This window comes from Trichechus manatus, unplaced genomic scaffold (assembly GCF_000243295.1).
Source record: "Trichechus manatus latirostris isolate Lorelei unplaced genomic scaffold, TriManLat1.0 scaffold00010, whole genome shotgun sequence".
In the NCBI taxonomy this organism is placed as follows: domain Eukaryota; kingdom Metazoa; phylum Chordata; class Mammalia; order Sirenia; family Trichechidae; genus Trichechus; species Trichechus manatus.
The window spans coordinates 28,609,184-28,631,799 of record NW_004443946.1 but is presented as its reverse complement, the minus strand read 5'-3'; the positions used below and the strand labels follow the sequence as shown (position 1 = coordinate 28,631,799).

At 40.4% G+C, this 22,616-nt stretch overlaps 1 protein-coding gene across 1 annotated transcript in view; it reads right to left on the bottom strand.

Annotated features, from left to right (window-relative positions):
• TTLL5 (tubulin tyrosine ligase like 5) overlaps positions 1 to 22,616 on the bottom strand; it is a 295,735-nt gene that overhangs the window by 108,122 nt on the left and 164,997 nt on the right. The window contains 1 exon segment of the mRNA XM_023726122.1: positions 7,062 to 7,216. Coding sequence (XP_023581890.1) covers positions 7,062 to 7,216 — 155 coding nt within the window.

Genomic DNA, 22,616 nt, shown 5'->3' with positions numbered 1-22,616 from the left:
GAAGCCAGCTGGTCTTACTCCTAAATTCTTGAGTCGACACTAAGCTTCAAAAATGGACCATCAATGTTTCTCTATAGGAGTCAGAAAGAAATAGAGAAGTGTTTCCTCACAGCTGTGATTCTTTCCAAGCTCTTTCAAGGCTGGTGAAACATAGTCAACTTGGAGAGACAGAAGCTGACAGAAGAACCATGTGGGCAGAATTAAACTAAATTATGAATCTGGCAATTCTGTTATGATTTCCTAATTCTAGAAAAGGATTCTCATTTCAGCTTAGTACACGGAGTTTTGCCATTCGAGCCTCTTAAAAACCAGAGAAATCATCTATTTTGCATAGATTACAAAATGAACCTTTAAATAAGATAGGGTCTTGCCTCAAGTAATGACATTGTGTGTGTATGTGTTTTAATCCTATGAAAATGTAAGGTGGTTTACCTACAATACTTGGGGGAGGGAAGGAAGGCAAACAAAACTGAAAAAACACTATACTGCAAACCACAAAGCAACATGCATTCTATCTTGGCTTGCAGATAAGAAAAGATCCACTTCTTTCATTCCTCATACTAGTCCCCGAGTTCCCAGACCCACTTTGCCTGGGCCTTCGCATGAGATCCAGACAGCTATCTTTTGACACATTACCTAAATTTACCAAAATTCCTTGCAATATACAGAAGCCCAAGCATTCTGGCCCTCTTACAAACACCTATGGCACTCTGCTCTCTTGGTGAATGAGGAACTGCAGGGTCTCTCACGGAGCTGGAACTGACACAGGGTATAAACCTGGAGAGGTTATGTGTCTGACTGAAAGCAGAGGACTTTCAGACATAAGTACAGGTCTTTATCACTGGTGTACTGGAGAAACATTTTACTGAAGAGGAAGGAATGGTGAGAGTAAGATCAGGAGGAGGAAGGCCCGGTAAACTTTAGTTTATGGGAAAGTAGGAAGGGGAACAGGAATGAAATATCACTTCTTCAGAGCTCTGAACCAGGGCTTCGAACTGGTTTGAACCAGTTCAGTCATGGCCAATGAAGAGAAGCCAGAAATACCTGCATTTTAAAAATCTGGGTGATTGGGAACAATAACTGGAAGGGAAAATTACAGGTTGAAGCCCTGGAATGGGAGACTCAGAAGAGGCATAGTGAGCCCTTCCAGGAGCCTGATGCTTGAGACTGGATTATTGCCAGGACGGAGGAGTGTGACACACATCCAAAGCAGCGCAGTCAGCTGCCATCTTTGAGCGGGGCACCAGTGTTTCCAACTGCGCAAAATCAAACAGGTGAGACATTTGGTTGCTATGCAATGTGTATGCTGCCCTTGTTTTCTAAGACGGAGATTACGTTTCTAGCAGGGCTTCGACCAGTAATTTTTCCTATTCATGTTATGGTTCCGGTTCATCCAAATTTTAAAAATTCAGGTCTGTTCGGGTGTCACTTCCTTGGCCGTGAATCAACCAGGGAGGAACTGGTTCAAAGCCCTGCTCTGAACATGAAAGACTTTTTTTCTTTTAGTTCCCCAAAAAAGTGGTTTCTTTTTGTGATTGTGCTGTTTGGCTAGAGAGTGTTATTTATATAACAGGATAAAGTACAAAATTATAAGCTCCAAACTCCTCCAGAGAAAAGCCCTCCCAAAGCTCGACCCCCAGGATGGATGGAAAATATGAATGCTTACTGGCTGGAACAGCGAGCTGCAATGGAAATTTCAACATTCAGAAGAAGACAGCAGAGAGGAAGGGCCTACAGAGTAGAAAAAAGTCATCCTTCAACAAAGGAGTCAGGGGGATCTTATTAAAATGTAGATTCTGATTCAGTACATCTGGGGTAGAAATGCAAATTCTCAGCAGGGGTTTGAACCGGAACAAACTAGTTCGAAGTCCTGATCTAAACTAGGCACTGAACTAAATGCAGTAGCAGTACTACATCCCAAGCAAGTCCAATGTTGTTTCTCTCTTTTCTGGAAAGGAAACTAAGAGTTCTTAAGAACTATGAGGGCTGTTTTTGTGTACACAACTCAATCTTATAAGAACTTAAACGAGGTAGGTATTATCTGCATTTTTAAACAACGGGGAAATTGTGGCTCAGAGAAGCTAAGTAACTTGCCCAAGATCACACAACATAGTAAGTGAAACTCAGGTCTGTCTAAATCTAAAGTCCCTTCTCTTTCCACAACACCATGGCATCTTTCTTAGAGGGATGACCGGCCTCATTTTCTATAAAGCTAGCATGCTTTTAGAGAAATGAAAGCATTTGAAGGACGAGGCTCAGAATTATTCCCTTACACAGACACACAGGATGGAGGTAAACTATTTTTTATTCTCAGACAAATGTCCACTTCATGACTCACTTTGCCTCTTTGGCCACTGAATAATTTTTGTGGAACTATGGGGCTTTCTTTTAAATCCTTAGATCATCTTCTTGATACTCTCTTCTAATTGCCTGTGCCCTAAAATTTAGATCTTTGCCATATGCCACCTGACATTCTTCTCCAGTTGTTCCATGTGTAGATGGTTCCTTCTCCTTGGTAGATAGTAACCTCTTAGTGATCAAAAACCACATCTTAAAAGCCTTTTAGAGCCCATCCAGCACCCAGCCTATGCTCAGCACATGGAAGATACACACACTAGACGGTAAAGTCGGTGAGATCAGGATGACTATGTTTTATTTACTGCTATGTCCTCAGCATCTAGCACAATGCCTGACACATAAAAAAACGCACAGGAATATTTTTTAAAGAAATTAACAAACTCAGTATTTCTGAGGACTGATTGAGAATGAAAGGATGAGAAGGCAGAGACCTGACTCTCCAGTAGCATTTGTAAGAACCAGTCTAAAAGAAGGGAGAGAATTGGTTTCAAGCCCTGAAGAAACAAACAACCCAGTTAAAAAGCGGGCAAAAGATATAAGCAGACACCTCAGTAAAGAAGATATGCAGATGGAAAATAAACATATGAAAAGATGCTCAACATCGTATGTCATTATGATGTATCTTACTACAAAATTCAGCAATTCTGTTCTTAGGTATTTACCTAAATGAGTTGAAAACTTATGTCCACACAAAACTTGCACACAAGTATGTATAGCTTTATTCATAATTGCCAAAATCTGGAAGCAACCAAGTTGTTCCTCAATAGATGAATGGATAAACAAACTGTGGTACATCCATACAATGGAATATTATTTAGTGAATAAAAAAGATGAGCTATCAAAGTACAAAAAAAAAAAAAAATTAAAAATAAAATAAGGTAGAGGAGTAATAGCTAAACTAGAATCGGAAGCTCTGAAAAACCTGTTCTTAAAATTCACGTCAAGCAGAATACCAGACTCTTTATGGTTATTTCTGAAGAGTAAGAGGGCAGAGGGGCAGGGTCACACCAAATACAGTCCAAATTTCCCAGATTTGGTGCTTGACTGTGCCCCATTCCCTGTTCTGACATGAAGATGTTCCCTAGAGCATGGAGGCTGGCCCGGGCCAACCAGCTCATGCCCATGATGTCTTGCCTTATCACAAAAAGTAGGAAAAGACACGTGGCTGTGTTCTTTTTCAACCTCCCCGACCTTTAATATCGAGGAACAGACAAATCCCCAGGTTGCGTGTGTGAAAAAGCCAGAGAAGGATAAAAATAATTCAATGACAAATGCTGGAAAAACATACACAGGGGCAGAAGCCAGACATTCGTGGGATTCCCTGACAGCTTGATCCACAAGGAAGGGCTGGACTGGAAAAAAACAGGGCCTCAGGTTCCTGCCAAGCCGTCTGAGGCCCTGTCCTTCCCAAATCATTCCAAGCAGCAGCCAAGACTTTACAGTAACCTTTCCAGGTCTCACAAAGAAAACTGCACTATGAACCCACTGAGTGCTCCTCACCTAGAAAACTCTTCTCCCTGATGTGGTCTAGTCCCATGGAAGGTTGGCAGCTATCAGGAGATGATTCTGGACAACAACTCTGAGCTCCTAATGACTCCCCATGTGCCCAGGAAAAAGGCTAATTAAAAGACAGCTTGAAGATCTAACTGATATCTTTGGCTAAAGGAAAGCTGAACTACCCAGGTATCGGCATCTAAAACCTGGAAATAATCACTTTAAGAAAAAAGAAGTCACAAACACTTGGTACCTGCATCTTGGAGGCTCTGTTGTATAATTCTTAGTTGGCCTTGCTGGGAGGCACACCTCAGCCTTCCCAACATGTGACTGCATTTGGCCCTGACTACTTTCTCTTCTGGAGAATGGCCTGCAATTAATCTCACTTATTACCTCTGAAAAGTAACAACAGAGGAATGGCTGGCCAAGTCCAGCTCCAGAGTGTCTAGGGAGCAGCAAGCTACATGGCCAGGCCTCAGACTGTCTGGGCAAGTCGTGGGCTCTCAGCCTTCCTCTCCCACAACAAAGCTCAAACAGGGACTCCAGACAGACCAGAGGAACCAAGGGATTTGAGGATCTGGGCTGAGCTCACACTGACCCAATGGGAGACAAGAGCCCTGAGGCTGCATTTGGGGTGGTTTACCAAAAAGCGGGGGAAGAACAAGGTTGTCTGGTGAAAATTTGTGTGATCCATAAAATTGAGAACAATAGCAACACTACAGGGAAATGAAAAATAACACTGTTTAAAGACTTCTCATGAGTCACCAGTTTTCATTCCTGTGGCTACCAAATCACTGAATCCTCTGACATGCAGAGATGAAATGTACAGCCAGCAATGGAATTCTCTTTACATCTCATTATTGTTTACAGGGCAGCCCCTGGTTTAGTGAATTATCAGTGTTTATCAGCACTGGAATCCACTATTGCTATTACAGAAGTAACTAGTAAGAGTTCCTTTTATTTACTTAGCACCCACTTCCAGGGAGATCAAAGTGCTTTAAGGGCAATCTAAAGGCTCTCAAAAGAGGCCAATTTACATGTAAGTATGTTTACCCAATAAAAAGATTAAATAAATAGCTTAGGGTCACTTAATGTCAAAACCAGTAATAAAACTCACATCTCTAAGCTACTAATCCCATATTCATTGAACTTAGTCACCTTTACTACTAAGAGAGGAAAAATAAGAGACTAAACAAATATCCATAAAACAGTGACTTACCAGATAAAAATGGAAATGGGACATGGTACTGTGCAGAATGCTGGCTGGGAATCTGGCTGAGGCCCACATCACAGCCAGGTCTGGAAGGACTTCTGAGAGTCCATTTAGAGCTGCTTTAGGGTGGGTTTCTCTGGGAATTTCACTGGGAATTGGCACTCTGGAGATGAGCTCCCAGGCAGTCCTGACAACCAGGGATTACCTGGGGGCAGAGGAAGATTTCCCAGGGCTGCCCTGGACTGGAATGGGACCTGAAACCTGGCCCTTACACTTGAAGAGGAGGTAAAGGGGGCTATTGTGAATGCAACTAACCCAAAAAGGAAAAGACCAGGGAACTTTGCCGGGGTGGTGGGGGGAGCTTTTTGGCTGCAATGGCTCTTGAGTAAACTATAATGCTATCCTCGTGAGCACAGTCTGGCGGGGGAGAAGGCCACTCACGGTGCTGAACTCTAGGTCCTAGGTCTGACCTTTCTCTTCCTGTGTCTTGGCACTAATAGGCGCTACCAAGAGAAGGTTCTAAATCCAGCCATCATTTTTATTAAAAAAAACTTTCACTCATTCTATCTACAAGTATAAAAAAAATAGTAAAACTCTACTTCCCAAAAATGTGTAGTTTTATCTTGTTTACAGTATGGAAAATGACTGTAGCCTGTCATACAGATAATATATCCAGATTGTAGTGAAAATGTTTTTCCTAGAAACAAGGCTCTGGTTTTATAATGAGTCTACGGGAAAGAAAAATCTATGGTATATAAAGGATTTCTTCTTCCCAACTTATGTTTTTAGGAATGCATTTGCCGCACAGATTGAAAGGTAAATCACCAAACAACAGAATTCTCCTGAGAAAAGAATGGTGTGGGAGAACATCCTACCTTAAAAACTGCTTCCTCTAGATCTTCAACTCTTTGTAATTCTCAACTGAGATGATTTTTTTTTCTCCTCTGACCACAGTGATTGCTGGATGAAAGACACTGTACCAAGCAGAGCATGATGTAATGTGCTTATGTTTATGTTGCTTCCTGGGCAGAGTTTCTGCTTCCCAAATTAGCTCCTTAAGTAATAACTCTAGCAGCAATAACAACAATTAGGTATTTCCTCCAACTAGTCTCTGATCACCCCTCCCAACCTCAGGGCAGGGCAGCATACTAAGAGACTGCTGGGCCAAGGCTGGAAGGGCTGCACGGGAGTGGGAACTTGGAGGAACACCTGTTGTGGAGCATCTTTATTTGGAAGGAGCAATAGCTCAGCTGGTCAGAATACTTCACCATAACAGTCATATTTCTCTCTAGCTCATTTGACTCAGAAACTGATTCAATTTAACCCATATTTAACGGCCTCTAAAGCAAGATGTATAGGGAATCCATAGCTTACATTCTTTATACAGGGGGACACAAAATATGGAGCAAGACCAGAATTTAATACAGTGATTTCTTTCTTAACTTGGGAGTTGCTTACTTTATGGTCAGAATCTATTTGAATTTTATCCATTGCCACTTCTCTCAACTATATAAAGGTAATTTCCTTCCCACTTCCCAAATGAACATTGTCCAGGGAAGCTGTTTGGGTTTAATGATATAACCTAGATGAAAACATAAAAAACAAATATGTCCTTCAAAAGAAAAGAGTCCAAAGTTACTGAAACACAGCTTAAGTATGAGGTATAAAAAAGAACTAGGAGACAAAGAGAAAATGTCAAAAGTCAGTATATAACAATGTTGACTACAGGCAAGGATTAAACAGTATAAATTTTTGCTCTTTCACCTAGAAGTGAATTTACTTAACTGTATCAGAAATTTCCTTTTCATTCAACTTAGTTTTAAACTGCCTCACAAGTAAAATAAGGTCTTCTTATCCAAGTGCCAGAGGATTTGGTTAGGTAGAGAAAGGTGTCTGTACTGGTGTCACTCTACATAACTCAAGGTGGGAAGGGCATGCTTAGGACCCAAGCCGTCCCTGTGTAACCCAAAAGCTAGCTCCACGGCCCTTCACATACCTGCTTCCAGGAGGGATGGAGTGACTCTCAGGAGCTTGGGGTTCTGACTGTGTTGACCATGTTGGGACACTAGGACTGATGACAGGCTGGAGGGTGGGGGGAGTTGAAGCACTGCTTCTGCTTATGACACCACTTGCCAAATTCAGGTTTGTTACCTAGAAATGAAGTGAGGGAAATAGCTTGATTTTACAGAGTTTGAGAAAAGTATCATTAAGAACATATGGGCAAAACAGGGATCCAGTAGAGTTCAGGAGATGCTGACTCATCTGTGCTGAAACAGTGGTTGTGACAAAGGTGGCCATTAAAGGTTGGCTTCTGTCCACAAGCAGCAGAAGTGAGGGTGTTTAGTGTCACTGTAGGTTAACAAGCACTTATTCTGCTCCTACTATGTGCAAGGCATTGAACTGTGCCAGGTATGACAAAACACAAAGATCAATGACAAAAACAACAAGAATTTACTGAGTACTTATGCCGTGCCAGACAATGTTCTAAGAAACTGGGCAAACTACTTAGTCTTTCTGGCCCTTGTCTCCTCATCTGAAAGTTCTAAATGCTTAACAGGTTCTAGTTATTAATAATAATTATAATATTCAAAGAACTCAATGACTTGGAAAGAAAAGCCAGATGGTCGTACAAATGGGTACTGACTTCAACAAACAATTTATAAAGAAGGAATACAATTAGCCAATGAAACATTTAAAATTAGTCCTTTTCACTGGCAATCAAAGAAATGCAAGTTACAAGATACTGCTTTTGTGTATCACATTGGTATAAAATAATAAAAAATACAGACCCGATAGTGGCAAGAGGTAAGATTAGCTAGGCACTTAAACTACTTGTGTGACTATAAATTGGTAGAATCTTTCTAGAAATCCATTTGGCGATAATTATTAAAGGCACTGAAATAGTCAGACACTTTGATGCTATAATCTAACTTCTAGGAACTATGCTAAAAATAATTGTACACAGTTAATGACAGTGACAATCATAAGAGCAGTTGATACTTATCAGAATTTACTATGTGTCAAGCTCTGTGTAAATGAGGACATTTCATGCAATTTATTGAGTACAAGGAAAAGAAACTGAGGCCTAGGACTGCACAACAAATAAATGGCAGAACTGGTATTTGAACCAGTCTTTCTAGCTCCAACGCTCATGTCTCTAACCATCATAGTATACTGTGAACAGATACTGAAAAACAAGCACTGCTTTTAATATTGGAAAAAGAAGATCTAAATGGTTAACAATATTGTTGAAGAAATTTTGCTCCATCCATATAAGGAAATACTGTTGTTGTTGTTGTTAGGTGTGGTCGAGTCAGTTCCGACTCATAACTACCTTATGTACAACAGAACGAAACACTGCCCGGTCCTGTGCCATCCTCGTGATTGTTGTTATGCTTGAGCCTATTGTTGCTGCCACTGTGTCAATCCATCTTGTTGAGGGTCTTCCTCTTCTTCGATGACCCTCTATTTCACCAAGAATGATATCTGTCTTAGTGATCTGGTGCTGCTATAACAGAAATATCACAGTGGATGGCTTTAACCAATAGAAATTTATTCTCTCACAGTCTAGTAGGTTACAAGTCCAAATTCAGGGCATCAGCTACAGGAGAAGGCTTTCTCTTTCTGTTGGCTCTGGAGGAAGTTCCTTGTGATGCATCAGTCTTCCTTTGGTCTGAGAGAATCTCAGCGCAGGAACCTCAGGTCCAGGAATCTCTGCTCCTGGCACTGCTTTCTTGGTGGTATGAGGTTCCCCTGTGTCTCTCCTTGCTTCTCTCTTTTATATCTCAAAAGAGACTGGCTTAAGACACTATCCAATCTCGTATACCTCATCAGCATAACTGCCGCTAATCCATCTTATTAGATCATAGTGATTGAATTTATAACACATACAGAAATCACATCAGATTACAAAATGGTACACAATTATACAGTACTGGGAATCATGACCCAGCCAAGCTGACAGATATTTTTAGGGGACACAATTCAATCCATGACAATATCCTTCTCCAGGGACTGATCCCTCCTGATAATAATTCCAAAGTATGTGAGACACAGTCTCACCATCCTTGCTTATAAGGAGCATTCTGGTTGTACGTCTTCCAAGATAGATTTGTTTGTTCTTTTGGCAGTCCATGAAATATTCAATATTCTTCACCAACACCATAATTTAAAGGCATAAATTCTTCTTCAGTCTTCCTTATTCATTGCCCAGCTTTCACATGCATATGAGGCGACTCAAAACACCATGGCTTGGGTCAGGTGCACCTTAGTCCTCAAAGTGACATCTTTGCTTTTGAATATTGTCTTGGTTATCTAGTGCTGCTATAACAGAAATACAAGTGGATGGCTTTAACAACCAGAAGCTTATTCTTTCACAGTCTAGTAGGCTAGAAATCTGAATTTAGGGCACCAGCTCTAGGGGAAGGCTTTCTCTTTCTGTGGACTCTGAAGGAAGGTCCTTATCATCAATCTTCCCTTGGTCTGGGAGCATCTCTGAACAGGAACCCTGGGTCCAAAGGAGACGCTGGTGGTATGAGGTCCCTATGTCTCTTTGCTAGCTTGTCTCTTTTATATCTCAAAAGAGATTGGCTCAAGACAAAATCCAATCTTGTGTATTGAGCCCTGCCTCATTAACGTAACTGCCACTAACCCCATCTCATTAACATTATAGAGACAGAATTTACAACACATAGGAAAATCACATCAGATGACAAAATGGTGGATAATCACACAATACTGGGAACGATGGCCTAGCCAAATTGACACACATGTTTTTGGGGGACACAATTCAATCTATGACAAATAATTTACAGAGGACTTTTCCAGCAGATTTGCCCAATGCAATGCATCCTTTGATTATACATGATACGGAAATACTATGCATCCATTAAAAAAAGTTTTTGGAAAAATACCTAATGATGTGGGAAAACGCTGTTATCTTGAGTACAAAAGAAATCACAATTTAAAAATCAACACATGAAACTGTAGAGAGAGTAGATCCAAATTTTCCTAAACACACACACACACACTCCTAAAGGACTAGAAATAAAAACCCAAAATGTAAATAACACCTATTTCTGAGTGCTGGCTTATTTTCTTCCTCGTATGTATCTATGTTTTCTAAATTTTCTATGCTGGGCATGTATTACTTTTACAATCAGAAAAAAAAAAAATTTAAGTTATTAGGAGAAGTATAGATGTGAGGTGATAAGCTTAAAACCTGGCTGGAATCAGAAAAGGATAGTTGTAGGAAGCATTTCAAAATAAGATGCACAGGGGATGCTGGAAAAGAGGGAAGACAAAGCTGAATGCAAGGTTTTGAGGCTGAGACGCTAGAGAATGGTAACATAAATCATCAGGAGATTTAAATTCCAAAAAAAAGTGTTCTCCTATAAAATGTCTTCAGTAGCTAATAATTTTAACATTCACAAATGGAATAGTTCTTGATTTAAAAAAAATAATCTAGAAATTCTAAGAGAAAAACAAATCATTTTTAGCAATAGTATAGTGTTTCATTCTTAATTATAAAATTCAGTAAGTGAAAACAGTCCACCAGTTGTCTTCTCACCAAAGGACTCAAAGTATTTTTCTTGGAAAGAATGTGCTGTTTTCCACAGGTGAGAGGGATCTCTAGTGTCTTTGGAGGCTGGCCTAAGGGACACTCTAGCTGTGCCTTCAGTATGGGCCAGTCTTTAAAAGAAGCCCCATGAGCCAACCTTGGTTTATCATTTCTGTCCACTTTCTGGGGCTACTAGGAGGAAAAAAAAGGCATAAATTGCCCAAAGTCAGGGAAGATGTAATGGTAGTTTATGGGAGTACCTCTTCTCTGGCCCCTAGTTCCCTTGAAATGCTTTGTTTTTCTTCTTCCTATACAGTAAAGGCAACACAGGTCAGGTTCACAGACAATGAAACAGGCTCCCTGTAGGATTGAACACACCACTGCTGCTCTCACAGAGAACATCCTCCTTCCTGCCCTGGTCTTTGGCCTTAAACATCAGGCCTTTCAAACCAGAAATGATCTTGCAGCTTTATAAAAATATAACAAAGTGAGAAAGATCTTTATGATAACTAACAGCTTCTCCAGTTACTGCTTCAGTCAGTTGTGCCAAAACTTAATAAAGGAGGCTTACTTAATAATTTGTAGTGGAACAGCAATAAAATAAGTGAAATGTACACACTTCCCCATGCTTAGTATAATCTGTATAGTCGGGAGACTAGTTAATGGGAAGGGGAAGAGATATCAGAGTGGATAAATCTATCTTTTGACAAGCTGTCCCTAATTTAAACACCACCATTTTCATCATAATAGTTAACACTTATTGAATGCTCACTATGTGCCATGTTCTAGATTAGATGTTCTTGCACTATCTTAATGTGAATTATTTCATTTAATCCTGAGCAGCCACTTTCAAGTAGGTACTATTATTACCTCCATTTTACAAAAGAGGAGACCAAAGTCTAGACAGGATAAACAACTAGACAAAAGTTGTGTGATCTAGTAAGTAGTAGTGCCAAGATTAGAATGGAGACTACTCAACTCCAAGTGTGTTGGTATACTTTTTCCAAATAATATGGCTTAACATCTGAGTCCTTATAGTAGTAGTGCCAGGCACTCTGGGTATTATAGCTCACTTACTCCTTACCAGTAACTCATGAAGGTAGATATTACTATTATCTCATTTCACGAACAGAGAAACAAAGTCTCAGAATGGGTAATGGTAAGTAATTTGGATCAAGGTCACAAAACAGTGGCAGAACTGGTACTCTTGTTTTAAAATCCATTTTCTAGTTTTGAAACTAGTAGGGAAATAATCCTAGTTACCTTTAATTATTAAAGCTTTCAAAAATGTAATCAGATACAGTCCTCAAATTCTGAAAACAATGTTTATTTGGAGATCAATTATTCAAAATTATACTAGCTTTTCCTTCTTTCCCTTAAATTTTATTTCCCACAAAGATATTAAAGAAGCAAAGCAAAGCAAAACCATCCCCAATCAGCAGTTTTGTTTCTTGGTGGGTACAGTAAAAGGTGAAATGAACATAAAACTAATTTTGGACTATTGGTGGGTTTTGATTAATTATGTAACACCCATTCCTTATTCCACGAATAAACCTAGAATTGACAGTCATTGTGATTTTCTTCTATACAAAAGGAAAGCATCACTGTTAATTTATTTTGAGAAATATTAAGTGGCCACTACTTTAATGAGAGACTACATAAGAAATGAAGAAAACTATTAAAGCTTCTCACCTTTCTTTCCAAAAGACTGCCACTAATAAATAACCTGTCTCTACTAAATGATAACAACCTGTCCCTCTATTTTAAATATTCTATTCTTACCTCTGTGGTTTTGTCTAGAAGACAGTGAGTGTGACACAACTACCCTCCACTCTGCCCCATCTTCCTCGGGCACGCATTGCTAATCAATCACCAAACAATTTGGGACTGACTGGGATAAGGCCTCTGAATCTTTTTTACATAGTCCATATCAATCAATCAGAAGTGACAAGGGATATGAACCTATTTCTCAACCCTGCTCTAGAAAAGTTTTGTTGTCCAGATCTGGCTGAGTCTTACCTGCACAGATTTATCCTTGGTTAAGGTTTGGTCCAAGCAAATTATCTTAGATTAAACGAAGTAAGGAAGTCTCTAGTCCTTCCTTTCAACTTCCCATTATTTTCAGGAGGGGCAGAAGGAGTCCCTAAACTAAAACAGATCCAACAATCAATTTTGGCCCTAGAGCCACCTGCATAGAAAAGACCTTCCTAAAACCAAAACCAAACCCGTTGCCATCGAGTTGACTGCGACTCATAGTGACCCTAAAAGACAAAAGTAGAACTGCCCCATAGGGTTTCCAAGGAGTGGCTGGTGGATTTGAACTGCTGAGCTTTTGTTAGCAGTGATAGCTCTTTAACAACAGTGCCACGAAGGCTCCAGAGAAGACCTAAGGGCAGGGCAAATCTCCCAGCCTTGGACCAGACCTTAATAAACTCTGCAAGTCCATTAGGGCTCACACCTGGAGGTTTCTTCCCTAAAAGGACAGAGGGATGATGAACATGGCTGTCACTAGGCTTATCTATCTACATTTCTGTTTGAAATGATAAAACTAGCTCAGATCAGATAAAGAGAGAGAGACAAATGGCACTTATATGTACCTGATTTGCAACAATAATTAACATTTCACTGCTAAAGGATTTTAAACAGGGACAGTCTTACAGCACATAAAGACACAGCACACCTCACTTATCAGTGGCTTACCATTTTAGTTAATAGTGTTAGGGTGTTAAAGTGGAGGTCAGAGCCATTGGGTCAGTTGTCTTCTCTGGGTTATGCTAGAGTAGAGTCTATGCTACTAAATCTAGGCTGGTTAGCTCACAAGTTCATGCCACTGGTCACAAAGGGCTCTGGAAGACAGGGATAGTTTAACTAAAACCCATTTTAATTACTGGAACTATGACTCAAAGAACATGCCCTACTCTAATGGGAATCAGCATCTTTATGTGCAAAAAGGCAGTATACACATACAAGAACCTTATAATTTTGTATTTGGGCCTATAAAATGTTTTACCACAATCAATTTTAATGTAAATATGGCATCTTTCAGATTCCACTAAAAATAACAGTAATAATAACACCACAATTGTATTAACCCTAATGACAGCTAAATTTAATGGACAGTTTCTACCAAGCATTGTTCTAAGCATATTACTATATATATAGACTAACTCATTTAATCTTCAAAACAACTGTTAGATAGATGCAATTCTTGTCCTCATTTTACAGATGAGGAAACTGAGGTTTAGAGGTAAAATAACTTGCTCAAGAACAAATAATTGTAACCTGGAAGTGCCTGGATTCAGTTCCTGGTCTCTCTGATGCAGGATCTATCCTGTAGTTTTAACTACTCTGTATCTCCCACTGCCTTGTATCACTGAGCTTGCAACTATAAGCCAGCAGCATCAGCATTCGTTGGAAGTGTGATAAAAGTGCAGAATCTCTACAGCAGTGTTCACTGAAGTGTTACTCACGATAGTCAAAAGGTGGAAACAAACCAAATGTCCATCAAGAGATGAATGCATAAACAAAATGTGGTATAATATTATTCAGCCACAAAGAGAAATGAAGTTCTGACACATGGTACAACATGGATGAACCTTACGGTAAGTGAAATAAATCAAACACAGACAATTATTGTATGATCCCACTTATACGAAATATCTAGAAAAGGTAAATGGAGGGAGGCAAAAGTTTATTAGGGGTTACTAGGGACTGGGGGGAGGGGAGAATGGGAAGTTAATGCTTAAGGGGTATTGAGTTTCCATTTGGGATGATGAAAAGTATTTGGAAAGGGATAGTGGTGAGGGTTGTACAACATGGTGAATGTGATTAATACCACTAAATTGTACGGTTAAAAATGGCTAAAACGGCAAATTTTTTGATACATATATTTTATCACAATAATTTTTTTTTTTTTTTAATTCAGAATCCCAGCCCACCCCAGACCCAGGTAATTTATTTGCATCTTAGAGTTTGAGAAGCACTTGCTATAGGGTAGAAAAGGAAAGCACACAGGAAAGAGGAACCATTCAATGCTTCCTCTCCTCCATAAAGCTTAGGGGATCTTTCAAAAAACAGCAGAAATGCCCTCAGTGGAATGAGGAGCAAGACATATAACAACAAATGGGGAGTGGTAGAGAAAATAATTTCATCAGGAACTTTAAGGCTTTACTATTCCTCAACGGTGTTCAGAGGCTCAAACATTAAAATGAGTAATAGTTAAATGTGCCTAGGTGCAAAAAGTGGGTAGAACATTTGGAACAAGCTTCAAAAATTTCCAAGTCTACTTGTCATGCTGTCATGAGAAACAGTGGTTATTATTTTTTTTAAAAAACCAAGACATTCATGCCTAAAACCAACCTGCTTGTTCATGCTCCTCCACCCCTGCCTTCGTCTGGCTGTTTAGCTAAGCGAATGAGTGCCTGTGGGAAATCTGGTCATGGGGCCCTCCCACCACTAAGCCTTGGTGCCTGTTTGGCAGATGTTTCACCTCTTGCTTTCCTCCTCCTCCCTCTCTTCCTCTGCTCCCACTCTCCTGGAGGTGCTTATCCATATGTTCCACTCCCCTTCCCTACCCCATGTTCATTGCCACAGTGACCTCAGCGCATTCTGCCTTTTAGGACCAAAACACTGTTTATTTTAGAGCTAGCCTTCCGAATAAGGCAGGTGAGCAAATATCTGAATGTGTGGGGCAGGGACACATTGCATGCATTCCATCTAGACAGGTGTTTAAATTACAGCAGAAATAAATACAGGTGATGGATTGAAAAGCGGGTAGAGAAACACGGAGACGGAGGCCAATTTCCGGCTCTGCCCTGACCAAGTGTTACTGCTTGTTACTGCTGTTTGCTAAAAGTAGCACTGCTGCCAGTGCTATAATTAAAATATGATGGTAATGCCCCGATGGAGTCCCAGAACGTACCCACCACCCACCCAGTACATAACCTTTGGTATCCAGAGGGTCTGGGGACAGGCCTAACTAGATCACTGGTACTGTAGTTGGCTTGCTCTAAAAACGCTTCAGTCCTGAATGTTCAAAAGTTGTCCAAACCTCAAAGACAATTCAATAAATACTTACTGCATTGCTTATCAAAGGCAAGGTCTTGGATAAAGTCCTAAGCATTTATACAGATTAAAATGTGGTCCCTGCCCTCAAGCCATCAAGGAATTTATGACCTAGTAGGTGAGACAAGCCACCTACACAACTAGTAATATTTAAGGCCTCCAGAACGTAGTAACTGCCATAATGAAAGTGCGCAAATGGTTAAGCCTTCAACTACTAGCTGAAAGGTTGGCGGTTTGAACCCACCCAGAGGCATCTCAGAAGACAGGCCTGGCAATTTGCTTCCAAAAGGTTGCAGCCTTGAAAACCCTATGGAGCAGTTCTTCTCTGCACACATGGGGTCACCATAAGTCAAAACTGACTCAATAGCAACTTACAACAACAAGGAGATTCAAAGAAGGCATCTGAGCTGCGCCTAATAGGATAGGTAAGAGGATGGGGGTGGGTTTCCTAGGTGGAAAGAAAAAGCATATGTAAAAATGAAGAGGCAGATAAGCAGGAAGAATGTCTGGTAAACTGAGATAGAAAGTAGTCTGATTTGGCTACAGCTCAGAGAAATAAAAGCAACAGACACAAAAACAGCTTGGGGAGGTCCTTGAACACCAGACTAATGATTCTGACCTTGATCTAGTAGACATTATAAGTTTGATGAGGTGTTCTGAGCAGAGAAGTGCTCTAACAGGATTGTGGTTTAGGTAGGTAAATCTAATATTTTTAGATTTTTTGTGGGATAGGGCTAATAAGGAAAGCTCAGATCACTTAAGATCTGAACAACAGTCAGGTGAGAGGTAATAAAGCTGGGATGCAGGACATGTTATTGTTGGTCTCCCCTCATTTCCTTCCTAAGCTAAGGAAGAGTGCTGGGCATTGGAGCTGAGAACAGCGTTTGTAATCAGATGATTAGAACTTGAGTTCAGGTGTCATTTTTTTTTTTTTTTTAATCTGTCCCCTTTCTGATTGCATCTTCCCATTCAGGTGGCAAGGCAAGATGGAGCTGCCCACCATTTAAGAAGGGAAAGCTGAAGAGTGGGTAGCTTAGGCCAGCTTTGTTCTACGGCCTTACAGGAAAATGTGCTTTTCCTTAGATTTATCTTTCCTTGTCTCTCTTTAACAGTCAAATGGTTTGAGAATCCAAAATAGGGGGTGGCCCTGTGGGGAACGTGACTAGGAGGCCAATTAGATGGTGTCAGTCTAGGCTTTAGGCCTGGTGCACAAAAGAGGACAGAGAATCATACATTGTCTAGTCTAGCTCATGTCACCAAAGCTAGGGATTCCACTCAGGAGTTTGGAGCCAAAAATCTTATTGTAATAAACACGATGCTTTTGCCCAGAGGACCCTCCCTGGGCATCTCCTCCTGAACCTCAAGGCAGTGACTATGGAATCGTGGATTCCAGCCAGATTTCTCTCTGGATCAATGTTTAACATCCATGTCTGCATAACTTCCACCTACCATGGAACAACAAAACCAAACAAACTAACATTTAAAGATGGTCTGGTTTTAGTGGATATTTGAAAAGACAACACAAGCTAATAAATAAAATAAGAATTTATGTATCCACTGTGAGCCCTCCAGTCCTCCACCAGATCACTGACAGCATGTCTCTGTGCGTACACATTCTAGCCTATGAGTTGTTGCAGTCCCTAAAAGACAAGGCACTCTCCACTCATCACGAACTACAGAAGTTTACATTTTTAAATGTATGATCGGTCTGCAAATGTAGTGGCAAAAACCATCCACTGACTGGGGCCTATAAATTTTCACATGACTTTTTACTGTTCTTACACCAATCATTGCCACTTGAGAAAAATACAACCAGCAAATATATGTGTATACACACACACACATCATCATCATCATCCATGCATCTATCTACTTATATTTATATCTGTGTCAGGAGAGGCAGAGATTACCCCTAGACTGGAAACAGAAAAATCAGAAGCTTATTCAGTGTTTTATCACTGGCCCTAGAAAGGTCCCTCAAACTAGGCAGCACAGCAGGATCCTGAAATCTTGTTGCTACACCTTGGGCTTTACTTCCCAATGTCAAATTCGTTTTTCATAAATGATCTCCCTCAGCTGTAAAGGATCTTGTCAGTGAAGAAGCTTCATGCCATGTTCCGTATTGTGATTGCAGGTTTATTCGCCTATCTTTCCTCACAACTTACAAGCTCCTAGAGGACATGGGGAGCCCTGGTGGTGCAGTGGTTAAGAGCTTGGCTGCTAACCAAAAGGTTGACAGTTCAACAGTTCAAAATCACCAGCTGTTCCTTGGAAACCTCATGGGACAGTTCTACTCTATCCTCTAGAGTCACTATGAGTTGGAATCGACTCAATGGCAACAGGTTTGGTTTTGGTTAGAGGGCACGGACCGTATCTTAATTCACTGTTGTATCCTTGGAGCTTAGACCAATAGGCACAAAAACCTTTCTACAGAAAATGGCTGGTATAAATAAATGGGTCTCATCTGGAGAGATTCCAGCAACAACCTTGGTCAGTCGGTCGGTCGGTCGGTCGGTCGGTCGGTCGGTCGGTCGGTCGGTCACTTGGTCACTCACTCACTCACTCACTCACTCACACACTCACACTCACACACACACACACACACACACAGACTAGAATGAGGGATAAGTTTTGGTACTGTTAGTGCCCTGCATAATTTTAGAGATGACTTCTGCCTGGTCTGAAGCCTTGAGCAAGCTTCTCAATTGGGTGAAATAATAGCTTTGACAATAAGATCTTGCACTTTGTCTAAAAAATGTGTACACCATATTTGTTTCTTCTTGGCATTAAAACGCCAAAGGTCTAACACCCCATTTGAGATTCACTCAAAACAAATCTTACATTCACTAAGGTTGCTTACAAATCTCATGTATCTTATTTATCAAAATGGAGATGAAATTCAACAGTAATAATTAATAATAGCTTTTTTGTTGTTGTTGTTGGGTGCCATTTAGTCAATTCCGACTCATAGTGATCCCATGCGACAGAACTACCCCATAGGGTTTGCTTGGCTATAATTTTTACAGAAGCAGATTGCCAGGTCTTTTCTCCCACAGAGCCGCTGGGTGGGTTCAAAACACCAACCTTTCTGTTACCAGCCAAGTGCTTAACCGTTGTGCCACCAGGGCTCCTTAATAATAGCTTAACACGTGAAAAATTACTGGCATAGCATTCCTAATGCAGCTTACAATCTTGGCATAGTTCAATTTCCTCATTATAGTATGGTTCATAAAATTTTACATATACTAAAACCTGAGAAAGTCAGAACCTGTGTAAGGCAGAAACCTGTCAAAGAAGGAAAACTCAAATATTTTCCACTACAATGAGTGATAGAAAAGTAGTAAGACTGCTCCCTGTCAAAGGCAGAAAGCTTGCAAGACCTGGAAAAACAAGGCAGTCCCGTTTCACTGTAAATTATTGTCTGAGGAGGTCTAGGAATGGGGTTTCACAAGATTATTTCATTAATTCAACAAATATTTATTGGGGATCTACTCTGTGCTTGCCACTATTGTGAGCATTGAGGATAGAACAATGAAAAAAAATGACAAAAATCCTTTCTCTCATGGAGATTACAGCCTAGTGGGGGATATCACTGAAACACATAACGAACGTGTGAAGCAAAGATGATCACAAATTTAAGTGATCATTTTTGGTTAACTTATTAGTATTAATGGCCATATACAACCTGCAAGTTTTCAAAGGCTCTTAACTGGAAGACTATGGGTCCATAGAACATCAAGAAGGAACTTTGCTGGGAAGTGTATGAATGCAAATTTCTAAGTTTGAGTGGGTATTTCTTCAGGAGAAAGAATACAGCTTTCCTTCGAATCTCAAAGGTATCTCTGATTCAAAATAGGTTAAGAATCACTTGGACTTACACGAAGATAAATTTCTCTTTATCTGTACTCACAATGTCCTCAGAACTAGATCATCTTAAGACTTATGTTCTCTGTGGTGTTCATATACAAAGGCTCATCAGGATATGACTAGATCAGTGAGCGTGCCATGAAAGCTTCCATTCCGCCAACCTTGGGGCTCTGAATGATCTGGTGTAGGGATCTGTTTTAGTATATGCTGCTAGGGCAAAAGGCAATCCTTGAATTGGAAACACTAGTGGACCAAGATCTGTTCACTAAGATAAGAGAAAAAGCCCAATGCTCCAGGTCTGCACTTATTTCAAGATTTTTACCACTGGAGAGATATTAGAGAACATATTCAACCCAAGACATAGAATCATCCTTACATAGCTGTATTTTAAATTCTCCTCCAAGGGCACTTCATGAACATTTATTAAATCATTAGACACAAAAAACAACAAACATGTTGTAAGGCAGTTTCAACTCTTGTATGATTCCTGGATGCTGATAAAATGAACCCCAAGAAATGTGCACTTAAATCACCAGGTGATAAGGGTTATGGAGTTAATCAAATTTTAAAAGGGGTTGGGAAAAGCAGGGAATCTGCAATTCTACTACATTAGCACTAAGTTCTCTTCGCACGCCTTTCCTGGCTGCTGAGCTTCATTTACATAATATACATACACATAAAGACATTTAGTGTTCCAAGCTCCAGAAAGAGTTCCAGATCAAGATTTGCCAAAGACATTCCTTCGCAGTATTTACAATGTATACATTCAGTTTTTGTGAGTTGATGGGGGCTGCTGCTGCCATGACTGTCTCTCTGCTGGTTAACAAGGCTGAATTTTGCCTGTTCAAAGGATCAGCTGACTTCATCATAAAATAATCCGATCAGCAGTTCACTTAATAAATAACTGATATCTAGACAGAGCCACATGTTTCTCAAACTGCTTCGGGGAGTAGAGAAGCACTTCCAATCATGAAAGAGAGTAAATTCAATCTCTCCTTTCTCTGCAGGCTCAAGTACAGGGTTGGCTACAGCAAGATCTCAGGGAACAATAGGCTCACGGTCATTTTAGTCTGATGAGGTGTTAGAGTCCTGATTCAAACAGAAAAAGGCAGAACAACATTGAGGTAAATAAAAAGCATGGAGTCAGACAGACATGGGTTTGGCTTCTGGCTTGGCCACTTGCTGTTTGTGTAACCTTAGCAGAGTCACTCATCCTCTTAACTTCTATTTCTTCGTCTGTAAAAAACAAGTACCTATCTCACAGGGTTAAAGAGATAATGCATCTGAAGTGCTTAGCACAATACCTAGCACCAAGTAGGTATTTCATTAATGTCCGCTGCTCTATTGTGCAGGGCAGGCATGCCAATATAAAAAATGGAAGATGAAAAGTTTTTAAAAAACTACAAAAATTGACAAAATGCAGAAAAGAAATCCTTTTCAATTTAGCAAGCATGTGATAGTGTCTACCAAGTGCAAGGTGCTGTCCTAGGTCATGGGACTAGAAAGACTTGCCATAACACAGTTTATAACTCAACAAGAGAGCTAGGTAAAATAACTGTAATAGATCTGTTACAGAGAGGGACTAACGAAGGGCTGAAAGAACACAGAGAGTGGAAAGATGATTTCTGGCTGGGAAAGCAGGTGGTTCTTCATTCATTTGCCCAAAAATTATTCACTGAGTACATACTACAGTATACACTGTTGTTGTTAGTTGCTGTTGAGTCGATTCCAACTCATGACGACCTCATGTGTGCAGAGTAGAACTGCTCCTTCAGGTTTTCAAGGCTGTGACCTTTCAGAAGCAGATCGCCAGGCCTGTCTTCCGAGGTGCCTCTGGGTAGGTTCAAACCACCAATCTTTTAGCTAGCAGTCAAGAGCTTAACTGTTTGTGCTACCCAGGAACACCTATATGCTATGGACATACTATATACCAGGCTAGAAAAAAACTGGTGAAAAAATTAACATGGTTCCTATTCTCAAACAAGTATTTTAGAGTCTAGTGGAATCAGTACATTTCTTGAGTACTACCTATGAGTTGGAGCCCTGGTGGCACAGTGGTTAAGAGCTACAGTGACCTATGGCTGCTAACCAAAAGGTTGGTAGTTCAAATTTACTAGCTGCTCCTTGGAAACCCTATAGGGCAGTTCTACTCTGTCCTATAGGGTTGCTAGGAGTTGGAATTCACTTAATGGCAATGGGTGTTTTTTTTGGACCTATGAGTTGGGCTCCCTGGGTGGCACAAACGGTTAAGTGCCAGGCTACTGGCTGAAAGGTTCATGGCTGGAACCCAGCCAGATGCACCTCTGAAGACAGGCCTGGAGATATACTTCTGAAAGTCACAGACTTGAAAACCCCATGGAGCACAGTTCTACTCTGACACACAGGGAGTCACCATGAGTCGGAATCAACTCGACAGTAACTAACTAACACCTATGAGTCAGGTTCTGAGGCAGCAAAGAAACTGACCTCAAGAAGCTCACTGTCTATTAAAGGAGGCAGCTATCCTGACATATAAATACAGTGTGATGAGTGAAATGGCACGTATATGTGAGAAGTGCCACGTATGTTGAGCCTGGAAGGATGCATAAGATTGAACACGGTGACCAGAGAATATTTCCCATGAGAAGACAGTATAAACTAAGACCAGCAGAAATTCCGGTTGAGCTGTACAAAAACATGTGTGATGGGAAGAGACAGGCTGGAGAAGTAGCCTGGAGCCAGATTCTAAATAAAGACCTTGAATAACATTCGGTAGCTTAGGCTATTAACAGGAAGCCCCTTTGAGATTCTTGAGCAGGGAAGGACCATAATCAGACTTGTGATTTATAAAAAAAATTCTTCAGTAGCCAAGAATAGGGTAAAGTAGCCAGGAGACCATTTGGGAGGTAATTACAGCTGTCCAGTTAAGAGAGAATTAAGGTCTTAACCATAATCAAAACATTAACCCTACAAATGGAACAAGTAGAAAGAGACCAGCAAAAGAAGCCCTCAGGCGTGAGAAGAAAAGAAATAACAAGAATTAGAGCAGAATTAAATGAAATAGAGAATAGAAAAACAACT